Source organism: Dermacentor silvarum, chromosome 7 (assembly GCF_013339745.2).
Source record: "Dermacentor silvarum isolate Dsil-2018 chromosome 7, BIME_Dsil_1.4, whole genome shotgun sequence".
Classification (NCBI taxonomy): Eukaryota; Metazoa; Arthropoda; class Arachnida; order Ixodida; family Ixodidae; genus Dermacentor; species Dermacentor silvarum.
Window position 1 is genome coordinate 92,959,823 of NC_051160.1, and position 26,358 is coordinate 92,986,180.

Here is a 26,358-nt window from a genome sequence, read left to right on the forward strand (position 1 = left end):
AAATTAGAGTGCATGCCAGTGTTCGCGCGGTAAAGGAATGCGAGGATAACACAGGCTTCTGCGAGATGACGTGGCAATGGCACATCGCTCCAGGACCATGAGATTGATCCCTAATAAACCTTGTGGACAAAGTTTCAATTTTTACCTCGCATTATTGTGAAGCTGATGGCCTGACGACGATGAATGACTTGAGTTAAGGCCTGACGATAGCCACTAGAAAGGATCTACGTAAACGAGAGCGCTCAAAAGCCCGCAGTTCAGGCTTTTTAACAGTTGTCACTGTAAAATAGCGCTAGCGTATAAGGGGCCACAATACATCAATAAATCGCCCAGCTAGCGTACAATGCAGAAATACTACAAGTCACTTCAAAATTTTGTCTGCCGTAAACGTAGTTCCCCACTTCTACTTTTGCGAGAATCAGGCATGACATAAATGTTTTATCGAGCCACCTAAAATATCCAGGAGGCTTGGTCATTCAAGAAGTCTCTGTTGCACTCTTTAGCACTGTCCTTCCCCTATCTGCGGCCTAGTGGCAGTCATCAGCATTGCATAGAGGACTATAAGATGCTCAGGTTTGTTTGTCTTATTACCTCAATAACAGCTACTCCATAACTATATTTCTTAAAGTTGACACTTCCTTGTTTTGTACGTTTTCATGCTGTGAAGGAATCTGAGTCGCCGGTGCTCACTCTATATGGCTCAATAATCAAAGTGACTGACCTTCCCAAGGTACAAATATGGCTTTATTTATTTGTGGACTTCGTACCTAACTCCCTTGCGATGTGTACGTTTATGAAATTACATATAATAAACACGCCGACGATAACCACGGCAGCGTCCATCCTACATAGCAAGGACGACGCGCTACATTGTGTGTCATGGGTCACCGCCAACGAAAAAGCCCGAGTGTGACATAAATGGAGCCATTGTTAGCTTCTGCGGCCGATTGCGTTGGCAAGGCTGAGGACAAGCTCGACGTAACCATCGAACTTGCGGTCTTTCGGACCCAGCGCTGGTAGCTTGGGCAGATCCTTGCAGTCCGCCGATCCTCTTCCGTAGTTTCCACACACCAGACTCAGTATCTCTCCGAACACCTGCTCCGCCAGGTTGATAGTGAACTCCTTGCCGCCTACCTCCTCGCAAGGTGTCAGTACCGACTCGAAGCAGTCCACCAATTTACCGTACGAGCTGCGCAGAAGAGCAAAGAGATTAGAGTGTTGTGGGACATCCGGTTATTTGACTGGCCTCCAGCGAGTGAACCCAATGGTCAAATTTATTATATGAAAACCATTATTTGAAGACGCGTAAGCGGAATACGCGTTTCACTGTGTATCCGCTGAACTCAAGCTGATGCCAATTTTTTGTGCATTTGTAGCAAGAACACTGCTAGAATTATCAAAATTATGTTTGTGATTTTTACTGAGAGCTTTTTTTCTCTGTACGAAATAAATGAAAATGTAAAGCAAAAATGTTTCAAATCAGTACAACAACAGCAAAATACAAGATCATGTAACCTGCATCATGTAAAGCGTGTAAATTTGTTGAGTGTTGTCGAATTGACATTCATACATGATTCGTTGTAATAGTACTTGTCAATAAGACTTTTGGAAAACCCGTGAAGGATGCAGTGACTAATATAGCATATGCTTCTGCTTTAGGCAGTACGAAGTATACATTTTACAGAATTCTGATATCTGTTTAAATGTTTGCAAAAAACGTGCTTTATTTTATTAGACTACAATTTTCGCAAAATATTGTGAAACATTTCAGGGCAGAAAAAAAACTACTCCTTTGTGCTATTCATAGGTCTTAAGTTTCGCCTTTAAGTGGAGCTAATCTGGCGGAAATCGGTATGCTGGTTTTGTTTATTGCGAAGATTTCTCCGTTTCACGTGTATTCTAATGCTAATGTCCTGATGCGTAAAACTGCAGTAAATAAAGGTCGTTCACTTTCGCAGCCCTAAAAAAATACGGGTCAGCATCAGATTTCACTGAATAGTTTACTGAAATACTCTCGTACGAACCAGTCTTTATTTCGTTTCACCGGAGATGTAGGTGTCATGACGTTACAACCCATAAGTTGGCCCCGTGGGATGAGAACACTGTGGCGTTTTGGCAGTAGCCCCGGTTCATTCGGTCATCTTATATGCAGCCTCTCGTTGCGTGACGTTATGTAGCAGAATAGCAGATGAGCAAACGAGCTCCAGTGAGTGCCAAAAGTTGTACAATTATGGGTTTTTACGGGCGAAAACCGTGATCTGATCATGAGTCCCGAAGTAAGGCGGGCGACTCCGGGTTTATTTGTATGATACACCTGGGTTTATTTGTATAATAAAGCTACATATATGTACAGGAGCGATTGTGCATTTCGCCCATCGTCGACATACGGCCGCTGCCTCTGAGATTGAACCTGTAACCTTGAGCTGTGCAACATAATATCATAGCCACTGAGCTACTGTGGTGGATAAGCGTGACAAAATTCCACAATGTTCTGTCCTGCGGTTGTTTTTGGTACTGCTCAAAATCCGCGCGCAACAAACAGTTTTAGTCGAAAGCGACCATACTCCACAGAATAAGGCCAAGATCAGCCTATTGCCAATGCGGTCATTGAAGACATGGTGCGCCTCTATTGTTTGTGTTCCTCATACAATGGGACAGAGAAATAATCTAACGGTTTTCGTGTCGTATCCAAGCTACCCCAATGAAATTTACTCTTGAGAATGTACAGATTAAAAAGTTGTCGCAGTTTCACCCGAAAGGCGAAACATCAATTGCGATAGCAAATTTGTGGAGAGCTATACGGAGTAATGATAGTAGCTTTATCAGCTGTATAAACTTGGACATGCAGCAGCACCGACAACACGCAGAACTGTTGTCGACGCCGTCGGCGTTTTGCCCGCGTTCGCACAAAACGCGTGCGGCGTTGGTGACTGTTGCCTCTGGGGGCGGCTCGGAGGTTTTCGACGACATCAGAACGGGACACTCGTCGAGCAGCGTCGGAAGTCTTTACCACCTTCTTATATAAATAGGCACTTGGTGCCGCAGCTAAACGTCACCTCCCATCCCTCCCCCCCGCCCCCCCCCCCCCCCGCGCGTCGGAAGAAGGCGCGTTTGCTCTACATATAGGGTGGTTGTAAAGGAGGAAAGAGACGCCTGCTTCTGCAGCCCTTAAGGGAGCACGGCGCAGAACGCGCGTTTGTTCTCCGCTGTGGGTTCACTCCCCGTGAAAGCGCGCGTCCCTCGCGCCCTTTCACTCGCACATACAGCGTTCGGCGCGCGGCGACGATTTCATCTCCATTGACGTCATACGGAACCTCACGGCGACGGCGACGGCAACACCGACGGCAGAAATCTGCTTTGGAGTGTCCATATAATTGCTATCGCAATAAAACATTCCTTATGCGTAACTAAGACTATAAATTTTCACAAGGCTCATTACGAGCCGCCCATTCAGTGGAGGCTCTGGTCTGTAGAAGTGTGTTGACAAAGCGCAGTCGCGCTGCGAGAGATTCTGAGCCAGAGCAATCGACGGCTCAAGAGCCAGGCTAAACGTGTCTTTGGGTCTCTTCGATTTTCCATTTCTGGCTACCCGCGGGCTGCCAGAGCCAGCCAGAACCGTTCGTTTTTCTCCGGTTGCTCCGCCCACCGCGCGGCGTACTTCCGCCGCGTGTTCGTTTTACCCGGCCTTGAAGCTTCTGGCTACCCGCGGGCTGCCCGAACCAGCCAGGACGATTTTCGTCTGGCTGCTCTCTGAAAGTTCTCTGGCCAGCAGAGGACAAAAAGAGGCGATGAGCGCTCCCCACCATCTTTGTGGGGACTTGACGAATTGCAACGTGGGCGCGTGAAGACTTTTACCTCGCTCATCCGACTGGCTACGGTCACCTTCTGATCGCATTTGCATTATCTTAGCATTAGCATTTCTAGAATTATCTCACTAGGGTTCTAACGCACCAGCCAGCTGGCTCTCCTGGACCAAGCCCAGCGAGCCGCTCAAGCCAGTTGTGCCCTGGGCTAGGGGCTCCACCCACATTTTTCTTCCTTTTTTTTGCCTTTTCCCAATAACATTTTGCTCTGTCTCTCTAACGGACCGTTCTGCCTTGGGAGGCGGTGCCATACGAGCGTCGGCGAACCATTTGAAGCTTTCTTGCGCGCGAGCGCGCTCTTGTGTGTGTGTGTGTGTGTGTGTGTGCGTGTGTGTGTGTGTGTGTGTGTGTGTGCGTGCGTGTGTGTGTGTGTGTGTGTGTGTGTGTGTGCGTGCGTGCCTGCGTGTGTGCGCGGGCATGCACGTACATTAGCTTCATTATTGCTCTCATGATTGACCAATTCTATTTTTCTTGCGAAGCTTTTCGCTGGTCACAGGTGGCGTGCATTTTCATGCGTCAACCGCAACTCCAGCTCCTTCGGCACAGGAGCAGAATTAAGAGGAGCCCCATCAGCGGAAACAACCTTTCTGAAATCAAATTCAAGCATGTGGGCACGAAATTTTAGGCGTATAAGGCTTGCCGGATATCCTGCTTTATCGCGTCTTGTCAAATGATTTCACATGTCGCCGGTGGCCGACGTCCGCGAGCCATCCTCGAGCGATCGCTTTCGCGATCACTTTTACGTGCGATTTCGCGTTTTGGCATCGGACACATCACACACCGTTTGTTGTGCTATGCAAAGTGAGGTGCCCATGGAGTAGGATGACTAACCACCACACATGTAGTGCGCGTCCTGTGCCGAGTCGCGCCAAATATCGACAAAATGATAGCATTTCCGAATGCAACCATACATTTTCAAGCTGGCAACGCAGAAATGGGCCGACTACGCCAAGCGCGCGCCGCCCACGCCGGTTGCTGCCATGCTGGTAGCATGTTTACATTTATCCTGTGGCCAGCGCTGTCCCGGCGTTCGATTTTGCTAACTTTGGGCACCTTCGGGTTGTCTTAAGGTCCCAGCCCACGTGACTTCCTATTAAGACCGGAACTAGCTAGCTGCCGTTTGGCTGCCAGCGGGCTGTCAGAAGTCTGAAAATCGAAGAGGCCCTCTGGATACAATGCAGCACCACTCCCGAAAATGCACGAATATAGATGCAGCGATTTCACGCAAGGAACTACGGGTCAACCTTGTTTTTTTTTAATCTGTGAGGCTTCTTTTAGACTGCCAAAATTACCTTCTCTTCGTCGGTTTACCTGGTAAGAAAGGACACCACTGTATCTACAGCCTCAATGAGCCTTCTTATACGTACATTAAACCTACTACATGTCTCAATTATAATGATCTCTTTTTGTTTTTCTTTCTTTTTGACCGCTTTTCTTGAGAAAATATCTAAGTCGATGCGCTTGCGATAAAGATAGAGGCGTGGAGCAGAGGCATTATTGCATTTAGTAGGGTGTTGGACCTGTAGGTGGCTTGCGCATAGTATTTGCGCCAATGTGCTCTAAAGCGTCGTGCGCAATGTAGCCGGATGCTTAAACTGGTGGGCTGGATAGACCCACGCCTGCGTTCATGTGCGGAGCGGTTTAAGTTCTTCCCATGAGGGATTGTATGCCTCTAATTTATTAGGGCCATGGCTGTTCTCACATTTTAACAAATTATCAGTTTCTATGTTAACTGGAACGCTGCTGATTTAATAACGGTCATCTCATATGCTACAATTTGCGGGAAATAATTGTGTGCTGAGAAATGCATATGAGCAAGCAATATATGAACGTCACATCTTCACGCATGCCGAACCAATACGCCACTGGAGTACTCTCACTCTTCAGTATACAAGCGACTACGACTTGCAGAGTGTAATACTGTGAAAATTTTAATGGACGACGGAACCTGAAGCTCTAATCGTGCTTTGCCAACGAAGCGTGAAGCTGTATTGGAAGCTTTGGCTCAAGGCCAACTTCGGTGCCACCTGTTCGTATACATGTAGAACACAGAAATGCTTTAAGACAATCCCTTCACATATTTGAATGAAATATATTGCTTTCGATAGAAAAAGTTATGTTAAGTGTGGTGAGCAAAATTTTGATATAGGGACTGGATATATTTTTCAACCAGAGTTTCTCAGAAATGCCAAGTTCTAAAAAAAAGAGAAAAGAAGACAGGAGCATGACGTTGGCAAGTCCGCACGTCTGCACCCAAAAAGAGGTAAGCCATTCCTGTTAAGTCCACCTACGTTGAATTGTTACGACGAGGTAAAGTGCTTTGCAACAGTCCCTACAAACTAGTGGCATGTTTTTCATAGCGGTTTCAAATACATCAGTTTGGTCCACTTTAGATGTAATAGGAGGAACAGTTCACCGAATTGTGATATCTTTTGCTTAGTTCGAAATTTGCCATTTTGAACAATTTCTTTTAAAAATCCACGACATAAGTAAGAAATTTCCATCTTAAAGTCATTAGATCGCCACTTTTCCTATCAGTTGTAACAAACATCATCAAACCTGATGCAATGGTTGACGAGAGAAACTATTTCTCTGTTCCCATGTATGGAGAATGGAGCCCCCGAGGAAAGGCTTCCTCTTAGAGAGTATTAGAATAGTGTTTGCAACTAAACGTAAATGCATTACGTCCGCAAAAATTAGCATTACTCGCGCTACACATGTTCCGTACCCTAATGGGCTAATACAGTTTACGTAGTAGCCCAAGTACGGTTTTCTGGCGTGTTCAACGTAAGTAATCTTTACGTACGCTAAAAAATAGCTTTGTCTAACATGGCGACACCCATGGCTCCCTCTTTCGCCGTGAATTCGCATGATGGCTAAGCTCTCATTATGGTTGATCGCCCGTATTTGTTGAAATGAGGTTTCACTTCCTCTATGCTCACACGAAACGTTAGTTCTGAGCGTGGAGTGCGTGTAATTTCTGAGATCGTTCGGCCATTACGGCGTCCGTAGGCCTAACCGAGATGCATCAACGTGATCGTTTCTAATGTATTGATTTGGCTTGGATATGCTTCGCACGAGCACAAGATGGCGCCCTGTCTTCTAGCGTCTTCCTTATGTTGGCGTCCCCGTGCGCTGGACTAGAAGTCTCGAAGAAATTCATGCAGTAATGTACGGCAATGGTGCCTTCGTTTAACGTACGTAAGGCGACAAGCGGTATTGTAGAACTCCCTAATCTGACGTGCGGTCGCCTCCTGTTCTCTCCATGGCCCGTAATACTCAGCTGTTACTTTACATCAGCGTATTAAGTTCACTTCAGCAAATATTGTATTTTGCGGAGTTGTACGGCCGTTGAGCATTTGTACTCAGTAGTAATGTGCATTTCAACAGTCCCTTCACCCGGTAGAATTGCATACCTCATACTCACCAGCATGCGTAGTGGACAATGTCCTTTGCGGGTGCCTTGACAACGGCCTTCTCAAGACCGCTATGGAGGCTATTGAAACAGGCGTTGATCTTCGCTCCAACGGAATTCATGCAGCCGATTGCCTTTTGGTATACTGTGAACAGCACGACATTCATGCGAGATTATGATGTGGCTTCTTTGTGGATGTGCACTTAAATAAATCTAAACAAAGTTCGACTGTGATCACTACAACAGGATAGGCTGAACACTTGTTTACTTGTATTTGAAGCACTTATGGTCAAACTGTATTCAGTTGTAGTAGAAATAGCGAATGCGATTCAGAATGTTTCACATGATCAGCTAGGTGTCCAGAGATATGCGCATACAAGGTCATCCGTTTTTTTTTTTTTTTGAATCCCTGCCGCGGCGGCCCTCCACTACAGCGTGCCTCATGATCAGAACTGGTTTTGGCACGTAAAGCCCCATAAAGAAGAATGAGTTTTTTCGGCGTCTACAGGAGCTACTTATACCTTCCCTCAAGTAATTTGTATGTGCTCTTTCGAAAGGTGGATTTATCATACCTATAGTGATACGTCCATTAGACGGCGACATTTTTTAGGTGGTCTGCCATCTATTTACATGTATGAACCTTTCGTCTATGGTATGTCTCGCAATAGCTTTAACATAGCTCCATGCATGGTTATCAGCGTTGTATCCAAACTCTTTGTTAACCTGCAACTTACACGCCAATACGATTGCACTATTATTGACCCTTTTCGCGGAGCAGTTTGTTTGAGAGAAACGAGATGGCGCTCACAGCGGCGCGCCATACCTCTCCTCAGTGACCGCGCACGAATACGAAACCATTACTGCTTCTACCTTGCTTCTGTGCGATCAGTTGTCGGAAATGCAACTGAGTTTTCGCTAACACACTGGGCTCCAATCATGCTAGATTGAATCATATGGATTAACGGCGTGTGCAGTAGTTGGCTGAAAAAATTGTTACTCGCATGTTAAGGAATAGAATGAATCTGTGTGGCCAAGTTCGCGGACCGCTGCTGCAACTGTCCGAACGTGTTACCGGCACTTCGTGATGTATGGCTTTCCTCGAGGATACAAAACTTTGCTCATCCGCCAGCCTTGTATCGCTAACCATCAAAGAAAGGGCTTCATTCCAGAACGTCGGCAAGAGTGAGCACCACTCGTTAAACAATGACAAAGGGGGTAGCGCTGCTTCCTGTCATAGTAAGTTTCGCGCACGTTATCTATACACATCTGTCCCAAATGGCAGGAAAACTTACGCCCACTCTATTGCCTATGTATCAAGAATAAGTGAATGGGCGCACACTTGAATATATGCGCACTGTATACGCACAATAAATGACGGACTACACCTATGCCGCACGAATGGTCGAAGCTGAATGTTTCGTGACGGTCCACAAGAGTAAGCAAGTTACTAGCTGTAATATATATATTTGCTACAAGGTATTACAATGTACAAAACAGCTACGTTTCAAGCATTGTGCGCAGCAAGAACAAATCTATCGGAACTGAGCACACCCGCGAGCGATTAAGCGGAAAATATTGAGATAGTGGCCACACCGAGGAACTTCACTGAGTCAGAAACTGACAAGCCAATGCTTCAAAATATTTGCCGAATAAAGAACAAAGAGCAAAACACACTAATGCTGACTGAATTCATAATCGGCAAGCTGGGATAGCTTGGAATACATATTTAGCCCCGCTTTTAGACCAAGCACCATATACGCTGCTTGCGCCGTTTGGACATAGCTTAACCACCTCCGAAAGCGCTTTTGCATGTTCTCTGAAGCTGTGATCAAAGCTTCGTGTCGTCCACCTAGTCACCGTCTACGATATCTCCGAAAACAGAGGTTTTCTAAGTCTCGCCGGCGTCATACACTTCCATTGTAAACAAGGGGGCAACGGAGGCAGATGAGGCAAGCAATGGACGCGTCACCACGTGATCAAACATGGCAGCACCCACGGGATCTCCGCGAAAAGGGTCAATAGTTATATCTATTTTCATCGGCATTTTGGCGCATACTCACAGCTGAGACGAAAGCATTCATACAAATAATTGAGGTCGATCCAAATGAAAAATTCATTCTTCATGAGCATATGTGCTGCGTAAACACAAGGGTGTAGTTTTCTCAATGTGTCCCATCTACAGAATATATTTGCCACCGTGCACTCCCCCCCTAATATATATATATATATATATATATATATATATATATATATATATATATATATATATATATATATATATATATATATATATATATAGGTCGTAAATAGTCTGTATATTACTTTGATGTGCACCGCTCCAGAATGTAATCTTATGTGCTATATTCGCTGCTGCATAAATGCGGATTATCCCCATTAATGAGTAACCGGCAACATAGACGCGAAGCACTAACGCGCTTCAGGCGAGATCATCTAGAAAGGGCACCTTGAAAAGTTTTCCCAGTGGCGTCATATGAATGTCTGGTTAGTCACATCAGCAAACATTATAGCTTTTACGTGTTATCTAGTTTCGGCCAGCCTGTCTATGTGTGAGCTTGTGCCTCACAAACATGTGACGAGAGTGCTGCCATTGGACGATGCTATATGCGTACATAGTAAACTCTGGCTCGACGCATTCCGCCCCCAAATTTTATAACCAAATTTCAAGATACTTCCTTACCTTCGTACTGCTTAGAGTCGACTGTGCAGATGGCTTCAACGTTGTCCTGGAATGCTTCTAGGCCCAGCAGTGCCGCGGCCCTCGGCACGCCTTCAACACACTCTCTGACAAACTTCTTGCTGCATTCAATCTGCTCTTTGTATATCCTCAAAGAAACAAACACAAAAGAAAGGGCGTCACAACAACCGAGCCTCTTGTTCAGCCTGTCTTGTGCGCATTGTTTTTTTTTGTGCGATAGTATACCATATGATTCTACTGTGTGAAAAAGTTTTGCAATATATGCTATATTTGACTGCAGAAAGAGATTTGAAGCACAGCTTTTTCTACAATTATTTACACTTGATTACAGCTGTTCCTACAGCATGCGGCGTCATTCTGAGAAAAGCTTGCACCATTAGTGGCTTATTTTCTTACTCAACAGTAACAGTCAGCTGCCTTGCTTGCCTTTCTTTTCTTTTAAACTCTTAGCTCACCACATTTCTATCAAGACTGATATTCGGGCTGTCAGTGCGATATACATTTCTTGACAGGAAAGTAGCAAGTGCAGAGTTTTCTAGTAACGAAACGGAAGCAAGATGGATGTCGAATATTGTTTGGGGACAAGATTTACAAGGCACGTAAACTGTTTCTTGTTTGTTTTTTTAGTGTTGGTAGAGGCCGTCCCAGACAGCTTTCCCTATGCATTGCCGCAGAAAGCACCGTGGAATAATTTTATTGCTTGTAGCAAATTTTAAGACTGAGGGTCTGGAAATTCGTTGGTCTCAAATTGAGACAAACACTTCAAGTGAAAAGTGGATAGTATTCCCTCACGGTCGAAGAAAAAGTGAAATGGGCGATTTAATCACGATTTTAAGCTTATGCTGAGTATTGCACCGGTTCGCGGTATTTTTGTTTATCCTTGAAAGGGATGGTGGCAGGGAAACCGGCCGTTTTGGTTTAAGGTCAACATCATTCGTGCACACGAAATGTACACCGCCATTTCAATGGAGAGCTGCCGCACTTTCTCACCCCATGCTCCAGAAATCAAGCTTTGGTACCATTAATCGTCTAATGAAGCAAATATACTGTATGTTGAACGCACTGACGTTGTAGCTCGCAATAGGGGCATTCGCGGAGAACACTCGAAATTGTCCGCATTGTATCGGATGCCAGCCAGTTTATTATTTTTTTGTGTGTGTGCAATGATTGAGAGTGAACACTGCCCCAAGTTCAAAGTTGCATGGCGCCATCGTGATGTTGGCGAGAAGCAGAATTGCAGATTTTTATCTCGTCTGAGTAATAATCAGTCCTTCACAATGGTCTCAATTAACTCAGTGCAGCTTGCGGGCGCTTCCCATCTATAGCAGAAAACAGCAGTGCTTGTACACCAACTATTGAAAGCGCAATGCTCTCTGCACCAACGCGTGTATGTTCAAATTGGCGGGTATCTGCCGAAACATTGCCCGCCATCACGCGGTTACTAAGAATCAACTGAAGTGTCATTTTGTGGCCCCATAAAGTTATATTTTCGTGTATAAGCGATCGATTTTCATGACGAGTTCTTCATTGCCGAGTAAGATGTATTCAGTGCTTCTGAATGGAAAAACCATCCAGCGGCATGGTATACCACTGCATGTGAGCCTTGATAGGTGCAGAACGTTTTATTGGGTTTAGGATGAATGTATATTTTAGTACTTACCGTGCCGTGATTGTTTGGACACAAGATCCGTGTAATAAAACAATCGGTGTTGTGATACGGCCACTATTCAGAAAGAGAGCTCATCAGTATTTGCAAAAGGTAAAACGGCTGAAGGCACTTGTGCCTTCAGTCTCCCATGAAGATGTGCAAGTCAAGCTCAGTTATATCGCCATTCATTTTGAGTGCTTGAAATTGAGCACTTTGATGCACGTGGATATTAGTGGCCCGCAATCCATGTACTGCCATCTGCGAGCTGATCGCAGCTGTGTACACCTAATGACCAACCCATACTGGCACTCTTGGGGCGCCTATTTTTCAGGTTTGCACTATGTTCTGTATTGAAATCATACAAGATAAGTGCATTTGACAAGCTAGCTCTTAAATGCCGTTAGGTGCTTGGAACAGGAGATGTCTCAGTCATATCAACTTCTCCTAACACCCCATTCTATGCTATATATCATCCTATCCTATATATCCTATCAACTTATCGAAGTGGGAAAGCTGGGGCTGGTGTTTTCATTGTAATAAATACGCCACTTGAATTTAATGTATTCGCTTGATCTGAGGAAAGAAGCTTTATTTACGTGATTTTTGCTGGTGTGCAATGAACTGCTTTAGAAATCCCTGGATATGTCTGATGTACAGTGCCTGATGAGAGATTGCACTTTCTCTTCTTTGTTTTCCTTTGATAGCCAGGTGTGTAAGTATTGAGTGTTTACGCAAGACAACCTCAGATGCGAGTCAGCGCTTGTTCGTCCACCCTTGTATTTTTTTATGCTGTACCTGTAATCACAAGCAACTTGTGTGACTCCCGCGACATACCATTCGTTCAAGGCTTCTCACGTACAGCTTTATAGGCGTGTAGGTGAATCGCTAATGCAATTTTTTCCTTCTTAAGAGCCGTCGTCCTTGGTGGTGCCTTTAAGCGCAGGCGGAAGGTACCGCTCGCTAGGAACCTGTAGCGGTTAGTTATCGTCGCAACATTTTTATTCCGACATCAAGACATCAAGAGAGGATTTTTCATTTATGATAATATTCTCTACGCCGCCATCGATTCATCAAAAAAATCACTTCGGGCAAGGAAGGAAGGGTGGTGCAACTGCTTGTAATTTTGCAGCCTGCCTAAGCTATTCTAATACCTGACTGAAAGGCAAATGTGGAAAACTAGCTGCTTGTTTGTCTTACATTTGGTTCATTAGAGCCCTAAGCGGTAAGTGTTAATATATTAAGCGTTACAGAATGCTGAACCAATGATTTCTCGGTGCCCTGATATAATCACATCACGCATTGACTTAAACCCTTATTATGCATATCGCTTCTTAAAGTGGAAGCTTCGGCTAGTTGCGGTACAATATGCTTGGGTTTTTAAAGCAGTGCCAAGCAACAGAAGACTGGACGAAGAAAGACACAGACACAGCACTGACTCACATCTAAAGTTCATTCGCCGTCAATGCAATATAGTCTTGTGCAATATACTAGAAAAGAAGGACGAATAAAGATAAAAATAATAATTAAGAGGTTTCAAATCACCAATACTTACATATGTGTACAGAGCGTGCGCACAGCACAAACAAAGCCGAGAGTGTGCCGACGCACGTGCGACCAAACCTAGTCAATCTCCAAGTACTGGATAATTTTTGGTGTCAGCTGATCCCTGTGACGTTTATCAAGCTGGCATCTTTGAAATTCGTGCACGCAGCCACAGCAATGGGAATAAATGCCAAGGTGACCAGACGTCGCAAAGGATATGCTATATTATGTGTTCTCTGAACAGCTCAGTTAGACGGCGACCCGTTTGGCCGATATAATGCTCGCCGCGTCACAAGAGCAAAACACCGCGATCGTTTCGTTACTTGTACGGAAGGGGTGGTGTGTATTCTCTACGCTTGTCATGCGCCAAGCGCTATATAGGCCGAACTGGCCACTGTCTTAATACCCTTAGCGTATCCTCGACGAAATCCAGCCACCTTGGCATTCATTGCCATGACTGCGGCTGCGTGCCCACATTTAAACAATGTGAGGTTGTTAAACGTCAGCAGGACCAGCTTACGCAAAAAACTCTGGAGGCCTTGGAAATGGCCAGGTCGTACCCTGTGACATGTTTTAGCTAGCCTTCGGTTCCGTTAAACAAGGGACCCTACGAGATTGATTTGTTTGTTTCTTGGCTTTGGGTTGAGCGCACACATTATACAGCTATATACAAGTGGAATTTTTACGCTTCGTACCTTTAATTTTTATCTTTACTTTAACTTTTTTTTTCGTAGACTGTGCAAGTATGTATTGCACTGTCACAATGAAAAAAACCTCAGTTGTAATTCAGCACTGTGTCTGTCTTTCTTCATCGGGTCAAGCGTCGTGTTGCGCGGCTTTATAATCGCAAGAGTATTATATATGTTTCGCTGGTTTGATACCTTGTAGTTTCGATTTATTACCAGGAAACTTAAGGCATTGCATGTTGCACTGCTCTTGATACGCTAGAGTATGTATTCACTCGTGCATTATTTAGCGAGCCAAATATAAATAAAAATTTACTGTAGTATTTTGGTTAAAAGTAACAAAAAACATTTAATAATATTTGTGTAAATGTTCTCTACATGGCCAGAAAGGCGAACACGTTCTCCTGTCCTCGTTTATGCGGGACTGTGGTTGGGCACTAAAGGAATTATAATTCGAAAAAAAAAAACTCGACACAGACACTGAAGACTGCGAACGTGTTGGAAGGCGAAAGCATTATAGTGCTTTTGGTGAAACTTTTTTACACGCGTTCCTTGTCCACGCAAGCTCTCGCCTATACATTCTGCGCCTCGGTGATGCCAAATTAAAACGCGCCAAGCGTCTTAATGCGCCCGCTTGCGCGTGAAAAGTTGATAACTCTTTTAAATACGTAAGCAGTTCTATGCTTACCCAACGAGGAAAATCGTCCGACCGTCACCCAAGGCGATTGCTTTCAAGATAGAGCGCAGCAGGGAGCGAATTCACCTTCGAGCTGCCTCTCGTGTCAACGCGAACTAAGCGGCGAGACAACAGCGCTCACGAAGCTATCAGCACTCACCGCACTCTGCCCCATAGAGTAACATGCGGATTGCAAGAGTGGCCACGCCAGCCTAAAAGCGGTCAGCCTAAAAAGAATGAAGCATAAGGCATCGCTATACAAAATACCGGCTATGGTGTGATCAGGCAAGGCGACGCTATAAAAGATGTGCGATAACGTCTCCGTGGTCTTCGCTGGGTTCGTCTACTCGAACGTCTGTCTGCTTGGCTACTGCTCGGTAAGAACGCCGTCATTGCGTTCTTTTTTCCCTTCGTTACTTTGCAAATTGCTTATGTACTTGTCGCTTCAGCCGTAAGTTTACATTTGTCACATTGTGCTGTTCGGGGCAGAGAGCTTTTTTGTTGTTCTTCACTTCGCGCATGATGTTCGTGGATTGCTTCATCTTATGTAAGAAACTCCAATTCGGAATGCTGCGCAGCACGTTTGCGAGAAAATCATTTCTTGGCACTAGAAAATGAGTCGGCACACGCCGGTGCACGTAGTCTTAATTCAATGCATGTGTGTGCAATTGTGTGAAAGAATGCAGTTATGCTTAGGATCGTTATTCGTGGCGTTCGCAGATTGCTTGAAGCCTTTGTTACAAGTGCAGTTAGAGACAACTTGCGAATTGAGAAGAATGTTTGTAAGCTGTGGCTACGACGTATTCTGAATAAACACTCCTGCCTCAGTAGTGCATGCATGGTGATGTTTACCGACATTTACAGTTTTCCGGGGTTTTTCATAATATCGCCTGTTTATTCCTTTTTTGAAATTTATTCTCAACATAGGCAGCTGTATTGACATGTCTTGCATTGTGCAGTGCACTCATATTTTTGTGCTTGCGTTCATCGAACGTTGCGAAAAAAAAAACGTGTGCATGTGCTTACTGAGAATATATATTGCTTGAAAATAAAGTTTCGTCTCTTCCAACATTTGTCATGTCTATTTAAAATGTCTGCATGAACACACAGTGGCATTGTGTGCTTGCTGCTCTGGAGGTACAGCTTAGACGAAGCTACTCGATGCATGCAAGCAACGCGTTCAAAGATCAAAATATAGCCTCCGGGACGAGCACTCGCACGGAAGCGATCCTGGAGGCCATGAAATTTTTCTAATCGTCAGAAAATAGCCTCCGAGATTAGTTTTTCTGCGGTCAAAATTTCTGAGTCTGTGTAGATGCCACACACCCGCTAGGTGCGCTGCGAACCTGAATCAGCTAAAACCCCTATATAAGAAAAGTACCGCCATCCTTTGATAAACGCCGCTTCTCTCTCTCCTGTATCTCCGATTGGACGATGATAGCGCGCGCTTTTCACTTCTTTATATTTTCTTTTTTTCCGCCTCAGAGCCATGTTGAAAGTCCTCTGCGCAGCCGCAGTCGCCGGCGGCGGCGGCGGCGCGCGCCCGGCCTTCAAGCTTCAACGTGGACTTTCTAGGTGTGCCACCGTCGACTTGGCTTTCGCAAGCAAAAAGTAAAGAAAAAAGCAAGCGCTTTAGGAGAGGAGGTGGCGGAGGAAAGAGTAGATGGCGGTACTTTTCTTATATAGGGACTTTAGAATCAGCCGCAGGGGCCTCTGGAAGTGCCCTCTCTTATCCTGGTATATGTTACTCTAAGCTCTACCACATGGCAGATAGTTTTTGAGATAGGACCCGCGCGTCTCGCTTCATCGCAAACTAAGCGGTGAGATGCTTTGAAGATAGGGGCCCGTGTGGCCGCGCCATACACAGCCGCCACCGGATTACGGTTGAACATACGGCTCATCATGGTTCGATGCGGATGCATAAGGCGGTAACAAGCGATAAGAGCCAATAATGATCGTAACGTCATCAGGCAGGGTTCCACCAGCAGTTATTGCAGGAAACTCTACGACGGAAACGAGCGAAAGAGGCAAAGGAACCTCTTTAAAATTCACAGCTTTACGCAACAGCGATGGCAAGAGTTGGGTCGGCGCTGGACGACGTCCCAGAACGCCTGCATGATGGCGAGCGTCACCAGCGACATTGCAGGCGTCGCCCTTCGATGTTGCACTGTGTGCGACCGCAGAAACACCGGCGGCATTTCTGAACGCCCAAAACGAAGATTAGATAGATTTAGCAAGAGGTTCACTGGCCGTTCCGTTCAGGCAAGTGCACGCACCACAGGGTGTTACGCACAGCGCTGCGCAGGAGGAACGCTGCTCCGTGTGCGCACAACGGTACAGCCGGCAGCGGAAGACAGAACGCTGCCCTGGCACCGGCATCCCTGATTGAGCGGTACGTGACGGTTCGTCCACTGTTTCGTCGCTTACGCAGCATGCAGTGTGTGTCTCTAGAGACCGCGTACGTGCTTGCCGCGCATGCGCGTTGATACCATCACATCACGACAGAGACGTGCGGCACCAATGGCGACGATGCAAATGCGCCTCGAACGTCCGCACAAGTGATACCGAAATGCGTAAATGTCAAACAGGTTGGTACGAGAAGGCGAGCAACCCTGCCCACAACAGAGAGTCCAGCTGCCTCAAAAGCGCCCCCAAGCGACATTCATCCACTTACTTCTCTCACATACCGATGACCAAGTTTTCTTACTTTATCCTGGACCGGTGTCAAGCGTCTCTTTATTGGTTTTCTCTCTTTCTCTCTCTCTCTCTCTTTTGTCACCATATTTTCTTTCCGCGCCAGGCGTTCCTCGTGGTTAATCTGTGTATACGGTGCTGCAGAGGAATTCCGGAGTTCTTTTCCTTACTAGTAGAAATTTTCACGCTGCGCATTCCGTTCATCTGATATGGAAGGACCATGCACGCTGGTCTGCACATGTGGCTCATTAGAGAAGAAGAGCGTGCGGAATTTATTTTCAGTTTCCATGTTGTTGCGGCGCACGTTGGCTGTATTGTTTTAAGACACGACCGTAATCGCCTGGCCCACTCACCGTGGTTGTCTGTTCGCCATGCCCAAACATGATGAGGAGACATTTACCAAGATGGACTGGTGTCTGATTCGGCCTTTTCTCCGATTTGAACGTAAGTTCAAGATGACTCTACGGAAGTTTATTTAGGTTACAACGTTACACAATAGTGTAGCGTACTTGTGTATTACAGCTTGTACTTTCTCTACGGTAGTTTACGGCAGCCCACCACAAAAAAAAGAAGCTGGCTCCAAATTTATTGGCATGTGCCGACTTAGGTATCTTCAATATCACCATTGCTCATTTCCTTGCTCGGGGAAATTCAGATCAAAACAAGGTTGCCAAATACATGGGCTCTGACGGTTTCCTTTTGACTGTTTGCTTTTGAGATGCCAGGCCGGCCTATGTTGATAAAATGAGACGCTATTACAACTCATTTGTCCCTGTATATTCTCCTGAGACCGTTCAAGTCATATTATATAATAACTATACTTTAGCTACTTCTGCTTAGTGCTAACCTCTGGAACTCAGTTTATTGATGCGGCTTCATGCTGCCATTCTGCACAAAAAAATAACATGACGAAAGATAAGACAAATTGAAAACCATCTGTTATTTACCTCTTGATTGTTGTGTCGCTATGAAATAAAACGCGCTCACTGAACCGCACTAACTAGCATGTGTGAGTGGTCAGCTGCTCGCATACTCACTCGCAGTTCTTTATGAATGGTGCCCCCGACACCTCCAAGTGAGTACCCTTCCCGTAGGGCACGAAGTCCTCACCGCAAGCCTGCAGAGTGTCCACTTTACAGCCGGCCTTTAGCTGGGCCCAGCACGGACCTGCAAATGTCATACGGAAAACTTACAGGCTTTTGTGCTAACTGCAGTTCACTGATCAATGTCCTTGATTATGCGCGGGTGTTCGCTTTATGTGTTCAATGGGAGCTCATGAATGCTGGTGAGCTGGTAGAGGCGCTGGTAATGATGCCCCGTTCAGCAGTACACTATTACGGGAAAATTGTTTCTAAAAAAATCTCATCTGAAAACATTATAAGGGTGACATATCACTGTACCTGGTCACGCACAGGGTGGCAGCAAAGCCATTGTCGTCGTCTTCATCGTGGCGTAGAGCACCCGTCACACACACAACACCGGTGGCCAAATTACCGTCCCGGTGTGTTCAGTGAGGAAGCGCAAGCGGAGGAGAAGTACGTCTACAGACGGGAAGCATGAACAATTGCAGTCGCCAGTACCACAGATGATAATGTGAGAGCCATGGAGGGCAGCTCCTATGCCACGCCAGTGAGTCAACGGGTAGAATAAGCCCCACACGACGGCCAAGTTTTCGGAGCAGTACACGGGATGCAGGCATGAAGTGTTCATTCCGGTGGTGGCGGTACTAACTGGCCTTTTCAGGTGACGCGCATAGTCGATTACCGGTGATCATTCGCACGATGTCAGTTCGCGCGAGGGCGTCATTCGTGTACTAAGTGCAGGTTACCGCATTAGAAGAACGCAAGGTGTCGACGGAGAGGAGTGGCTTGCGGCCATACGAAATATTAAGAGGTTATTAGCTAGCACAGTCGTTTTGAGAAGAGCTATAGCTGAAAGTGACGAAAATTATTGCAGTATTTCAGTATCTGTTAACATCAAAGACGTACACACAAAGCATGTCCGTGAGCGTACGGTTCAAATATTCGGTAAGGCCATGTCATTGGAGATGATATGCTGCCGGGAGCACCGATAGGGATGATGAAAATTATGGTGATTCTTCAAGATATGCCATGTACTCACGCTGGGGGATTTGACAAGCACCATCAAATTCAAGTGTACTGATGCTGATAGGAAACGAAAGGATAACTGAAAAAGTTGAAAATGTGGGACAAGATTATTATGCATTAAAGAATTCGAAACACACAACCAGATCATTACACTTAAAACAAATGAAATAGAGTTCCTTGATTGATTGAGGCTGGAAGGAATTGAGAAATACTGTAGAATATCGTTAAAATAGGCCTCAAGAGACTGGATAAATGTGTTCTTATTAACAGGAGTTCCATTCACTGAGAAAGATGTGGAGATATACAGCACTATATTGACACGAGTACTAGTCTATCTTTCTCGGGCGACCGCATTTCCCAGTCTAACAAGTGTTATAACTCAGCGCATCACGCGCCTGTTTGTATCGGAAATTTCTTGAATGTTATCAATAGTTCTAGCCGCTATCTGTTGTCATCGAACCTTATGCAATCTGAGTGCATGTATGCGCGACGTCAATTGTGTACTACTTTCTGGAAAAGCCGTCAGCACCAGCGATTACTCTGGAACCTTCAATGACTCATGTATAAAAACTGACGCGCTTCACAGGCAGATCAGATTTCGACCATCGCCGGCTGTGTTCGCGGCTATCGATGTGCATTGAGTGTAACCTGCGTTTGTGGGCACATTTTCGCCCATGCAATAAAAAAGTTATTTCGGTCATACACAGTTTTGCTGCGTTCTTCACCGTCACTACTACGTGGTAATATGCCAGACACCCTATTAGCACTGTAAGATATGTTAGGAATAAAGAAATTAATGTAGTAGCTAGTTTGTCTCGTGTTTTTGTGTGGTGTTGACAAATACTGGATCTGCTTGGCTTCCCTGGTTTCGGTTTTGAGAAGGCCCTGCTTACGTATCAAAACATATATATATATATATATATATATATATATATATATATATATATATATTGTAAAGGAATAGACACAGGGACAGCACCTGTTGTTGTTAGCCTATCACGCATGTGGCTCCTACCCACGGTGGGGGATTGGCCAAGAAATGGGTGCATTATTCCAAATTATTATGGAGGATAAATTTCCGAATACCTATGGAATTAGTATTGAACAGCGTAGAATTATATGTTAAAGTAAATCAGGAAAGTCATATCGAATGAGCAATAATTAATTTAAAAGTGCAAAAAAGATAGAATTTAACAGGGTATTCGTTTGGATTCTGTAAGAAACGTTTGGAGAGCGAAGCAAGCATCCCTATGGCTGAATCCCAAAGTGGACGCCCCGAACGAAAGAATATTAGGTTCGGTTAAGTCCAGGCCAAGCCTTCGAAAAGGTATTTCCAACAATCGTGTTCTAGCCGCAGTAAAGCGGCGACAAGATAGAAGAAAGGGACGTATCGTCTCTTCCTCATTACAAAACGAGCAGAGGAGGGGGGGGGGGGAACCAAACCCGACCTTTGTAAGTAGAAATTTAGGGAGGGAATACGGCAACGTAATTTGGTGAGAGAGACCTCAAGCATCTTTGTGTTACAGGATTCGCTACGCCAGGGAAATGTCAGGTGCTTATAATCTGGAGAAGCAGTCAGAACTGGGTTCAATAAGGCTTTTCTAATTGTACGCATGCGAAATCTAGCCGCCGTGATGTGTGCAGTCACTGGTAGAATAGGAAGAAAAGGGCTGGAAAGTGAGGTCTTTGCCAGTGAATCGGCAGTTTCATTAAAAAACAAGCCTTTATGACCAGGTACCCAAATCAAATGAACACATTGCACATGGGCAGGAACTAGCAAGTAAAAAAGTTTTAGCATGGGTGAATCATTAGTCGCGGTGAGGGAGGAACATACAGAAAGGGAGCCAGTAAGTTCCTGGGCCGGCTGTTCCATATTCTTCCTTCGTTGTCTTCTCCTCGTTCGCCCGATAGCGCCCGGTGTCCGAACGCCCGCGCCCGAGTGCCCCTGTTTCTCTTCGTTACACTCGGCCAAGCTGCTGAAGATAACTCTGGCGGTTATGAGGGCGGGCTGGTGATGGAAGAACATGGCATTCAAGACTGGGAAAACAAGTAGGCATCATTAAGACCATCCAGTGCGCAACCAGCTTCTCTGGAGGTCGGCACTGACTTTTGCGTTCTGGTCGCACGTCGCGTCGACGACCATCCTGTCGCAGTTGGGCACGTGGGGCAGAAGATCCTGCACGATGAGCAGCCGCTCTCCTCAGCCGTCGCGTGCCTCCTCGCAACGCTGCCGCAAACTGATCGAGGCCCGCCGGTGCGCTCGAATTAGCCGCGACCGAAGAAAAACCGCGACCAATGCGCGACTGGTCTTCCACGCGTCTCGTTTGCTGTCCCGCGCGTCTTATACGTCTATCGCGTGCGGGAAGGTCTTTGATGATAATGCCCCCCAACGAGACATCCCTGAGTGTGGTGTGAACGGCCAGGAACTCTGCCAACGGTTGCGTAGACATGCAACGATGTGGCTCCGACGAGTCAGGAAGCATCTCCCTGCCACAATCCGTGGACAGGTGGAGCTCTCGGATTGGCAGCGTTGGCGCGTCCATGCGCCCCGGCGTTGATGCGGTTGAGAGCCGTTTCACTGAGTGTTGTGGACCGAAAGTGGTCTCGGTCTCTGAAAGTGATGGTACGGTGTCGGAAGCCGTCGCAGAGTCCAGGACCCGTGGTGGTACAGATGGCTCTCGTTCTGGGTCTACAGCAGGGCAGGTGGCGAGGCAATCTGCCAAAACCTTCCCGGATGCAGCTACAGCGGAAAGATGCTGCAGATTCTGAGCTATGCACTGTTTTGTCGCGGCAGCTCAGCCGGCGTAGACTGCCGCGTGAGAGTAGCATCGGTGACTTGCTGCGTGTTCAGAGGTTGTGGTGGAGCTGGCGGCATCGGTTTGTGGTGCGCCCCCAGGTGGTCGGTCGACGCAGAAGCGGTGGTCACCATGCCCTTCCCACCGTCTGGTATTGAGCCGACGGCGACACATGGTGAGCCGGCTGCTGTGTCGGGGCACCCTACGGACCTTTCTGCCGGAGGGACGCAGCGTACACCTGGCGCAGCATCGAGGCTGTGTCTCTCAGGAGCGCGGTGAGAAGGAATGCGCTGGTCGGACTCGCCGCAGGCACGAGGAAGCGGGCCAAAAGCAGCTGTGAGAGCTGCACTCCATTCAGCCCACGACCCCATTTTTATGGCTGCGTAGTTGTCCCATGCCTTGGCGACACCGCAAAGTCGTTTCGCTGCAACCAGCCATCGTGTGTGGTCCGTCCAGGCATGACGATCACCCAAGGCATTCCTGTTGCGAATCCAAAGGATGACGTCACCTTGAAAGCAGCAAAACGTCAGCATTTCCGCGAACGCCGGCTGCAGGGAAGCGTGGTCGGCGTTCCCAGGCAGGACGCAACCGCTGACGGACGCGAAAGCGGTCGTTCTAACCTGGAGCTCTTGTGCCAGCTCGGCGATGGCGTGGACGAGGTTAGCCGAGCATTCCCGTCCTAGAGCCACCGAGGTGGCTTGGACGCCGTCCCCGGATGGTGCAACGGCTACTTGCGACGGTGGTAGGGTGGCGGGCTCCATACCTGAGAAAGCGTGAATGGCGTTCCTGGGAAGGGGGGACCCGGCACGCCGAAGAACCGTGCGAGGAACACTTAAAGCTGGAATGCCTTCAGACTGGGCTTTCGTTGGCTGCGCCTGTGTTCCTTTACAATATATATATACATATATATATATATATATATATATATATAACACAAGAGCGTCGAAATATACTTGTAGGAGTAAAGGTTCTCCTTATGCCGCAGAAGCGTAATTTGCCCTATGTTTGGGACATTGCAGTGAAGGCACTGGTATTATAGAGGCACAAACGCATAATGAAGAAAAAGATCATTGCATTATTAAAGTAATATTAAACGCGCAAGCAGGCTAAACCAAAACAAGCTGTTCAGTTGGCGAAAACCGAAGAAGCTATAGGGACCCTCCCAAGAACAAATAAAAATTATTATTGGTCAGATTTCCCAAAAGCAAGCAAACATGTATTGTACGCATCACTAAAAAAGGAACATTTTATAGGGTTTATGTGAGGGCGGATTTGTGTGACTGATCTAAATCTTTTCAAGTAATCCAAATATGTTTTCAAATATGTTGGATATGAAAAAGATACCCGAGATCAAGGGTCCGTGTGGATTGGAAATTTGCATGGACAGGCATTAAATATACAAGTTTTATGTTTCAACTGACTGTTTCATTTCATATAACGGAGTTGTGCTTTCTCGCAATATGCAGTCGGTCAAATTAGACGAATACCCAGCTGAAGTTACGAATAAACTACAGAATCAAGCCAATTTTTCCTTCGCATTAAAAAGTTATTTTCATTCTGCTTGACCCAACCTATGCGGATAATTAACTGAGGATAAAAAAGAAGCTACCGACCAATAAATGAACAATGGAAAAAAATTCTACCAGTAACGTTCACTGACAGGAAGATAGGAGTATGGACTCGTAGGTGCGCTTAAATGGTTGATACCATAATTGATAATAGAAGAAACAAGCCAAGGTGCGACGAATCTATATTTCTCACAGGTATTCATTGGCAGTTCATCAGAACAACATAAGAAAGTCTTAAGGGAGGGGAACGCTGTCAAAAAACGGCATAAGATTCTATGGGAGATGAGATCGCGAAATTAGCATACATTTGTGTGATCGGTTAGCGAAAAATTGGTTGAAGGGTAGATGGCTGATGCTACAAACGTTCAAACTAGGACAGTGGTGATACCACTTGTTCTGAACACTCATTGATTAAGATCAAAACGAGTGATTACTAAGTACTACATACTGCACCAAATTCCAAAAAAATTGCTTGGCTTTATGCAGGCTTGCCATTTGACTCAGCCGACTGAGAGAACCTGTTGTGGCTATTCCGCAGCTGGATTGACCCAGAGGTTGTGGATCCGTGTTGAGTAGCTCAAAATTTTCGAATCTTTTTTCCTCACTTTCAATCGTGTTCGGCGGTGCCGAAACGTCGGTTTCCAATACAGGGAAGAAAGCGTCAGAACAGATATCACAGCATAGTTTAAGAGAGAGAGACAGAACTATTTATTAAACAGCAGAGAGGTTTGCCGGTGTAGACCTATCCGCCTAAGTATTCACGCTACTCTGCAAGGAATGTGGGAGCGAGAAAAAAATGCCCTAGGAGCAGGAAGGCAGGATATAATTAAAAAAGCATCACTTGATAAGTTCGTTTTCCTTTTGACTTGAACTTCAAATATGTGAGTGGTCTTTACTTCCCTGCTGGCATTTTATGTGATGTTTTATGCGTTGCGATGGTTTGACCGAACTCTTGCCTTTGTAATGCTTCGTACGCTGTTTTTCTTACACTGATAATTTAAAGCTTGAAAGGCTTCTCATCGCTGTCAGGCGGTACGAGAGTTAGAATCTACAATATTTTATTTCACTGCAAATTTAAACCTATCTCAAAACATTCATCTGAAATAATTACTGTGCTTCACGACGCACACACAAAAAAAATGTTACTCACTGGCATCACTGCGGATAGAACTCGTGCCTGTGAGGCAAGCTGCATCTAAGCGGCGGTCATGCTAACCACAAAGCCGTCGCTCAACTTTGTCCCGCGGAAAGTCTGGCCATGCATCCGACCGGCTAGGCCATGAAAGGCTAGGTGTAATAAATGTCGGCGCCGCCGATGCCGCTGCGACAATCGACCGTCAGGCCCAGCAGCGCATAACTGTGTTACCAGGGGCAATGAAGATACGACTAGCTACAGCGGCATGACTATACGACGATAAAAGACGACGACTGCCCTAGAGTTGTTTTTTTTCAGCATTTCACACTCTCGAATTTCAGGATAACCGCAAAACACCGATATCTCTACTAACGACAGCCATGACGGAGGTTGTGGCCGCGCGACAACTCTGATGGTAACAATGACAAGTGCTACAGATATATTGTAGCATTTTGCACCCACAACGCTTTCATCTGCAAATCAGCGGTAGCTCTATCAGCGATAGTTACGACAAGGACAGTGACAACCAGACTCTACGACGATAAAGACGGCTGCACTATCAAGGCGCGACGACAATAATGACAACTTATTTGACGACAATGAGACTCAAATGCAACGACAACAGGGTGATTTTCTTGTTTTGCTTGCCCATGTCAGAAACTTCAAATTCTTCAGAATTTGGACCCGCGTGGTATGCCACCCGGTTGTATTCTGGCGCCAGGCGTGTGACAAGAGTATGTCGAATTGTGCCACTTTAGCGTAGACGCTGCTGAACAGCCGCCGTAACGCAAGTGAACACTTATTGCAAATGTTTCAGTAATTTTACGCCGTCGTGCAGTCGAATATCTTTCTTTCTGAAAGCTCTTGGGCTTATTATTTCTTGAGGAAAAACTTGTCATGCGACCAACATAAAGGAAGGCGATAATGACAGTAAACAGTAAAACTTGCACCTATGATCGCTGTGGTAAAGACTACTGATTTGCCAGTACTGCAAAAAATTTTGTACAATAGAACCTTAATCATATGAACCGTATGAATACACAATGCGTGCCCTGCCAGCGGAATGTAGTGAGAACAAGGCTTACCCATCAGTGACGCAGCCAGCAGCGCGAGACCAGCGGCAGCGTGTTTCAGCAACATTTTCGCAGCTCGCACTAACGGCGCCACCCAGATGTAGGTGATTTCCAGTCAGACACATAATAGCCGTCGAATAAAACGCTCGTTGTAATTACAAAAGCGCCGAACAGAACGAAATGCTCATTCCTAATACTAAAAAAAGAAATGGCACAGCAATGGCTATTCCATGCACGTAGACACCGTAGTGTGGAGCGAAACAGAACGTGAATAGCAAGCGGTGGCTGATTATTTGCGCAGAACCGGCCAGTTGACAGCTTACTGTAGACCTATTACTGGGAACTTGGCCAGACTTCAAAACAGTCTTGCAAAGAGAGTTGTGCAATAATACTTGAATTTCTACACAGAACGCGGCTTGACTGGTGGCTGTGAATGATG

The 26,358-nt window shown here is 46.0% G+C and overlaps 2 protein-coding genes across 2 annotated transcripts in view; one reads left to right on the forward strand and one right to left on the reverse strand.

Annotated features, from left to right (window-relative positions):
- LOC119458275 (uncharacterized) overlaps positions 1-26,358 on the forward strand; it is a 108,651-nt gene that overhangs the window by 43,203 nt on the left and 39,090 nt on the right. The window lies entirely within an intron of this gene.
- On the reverse strand, positions 368-26,067 carry LOC125946872 (uncharacterized). Its single transcript, XM_049670989.1, has 5 exons — positions 25,932-26,067; positions 18,278-18,407; positions 9,977-10,122; positions 7,291-7,423; positions 368-1,189 (listed from the first exon to the last, which is right to left on the reverse strand). The coding sequence occupies exons 1-5, from the start codon at positions 25,984-25,986 to the stop codon at positions 931-933; spliced, it is 723 nt and encodes a 240-aa protein (XP_049526946.1). The 5' UTR covers positions 25,987-26,067; the 3' UTR covers positions 368-930.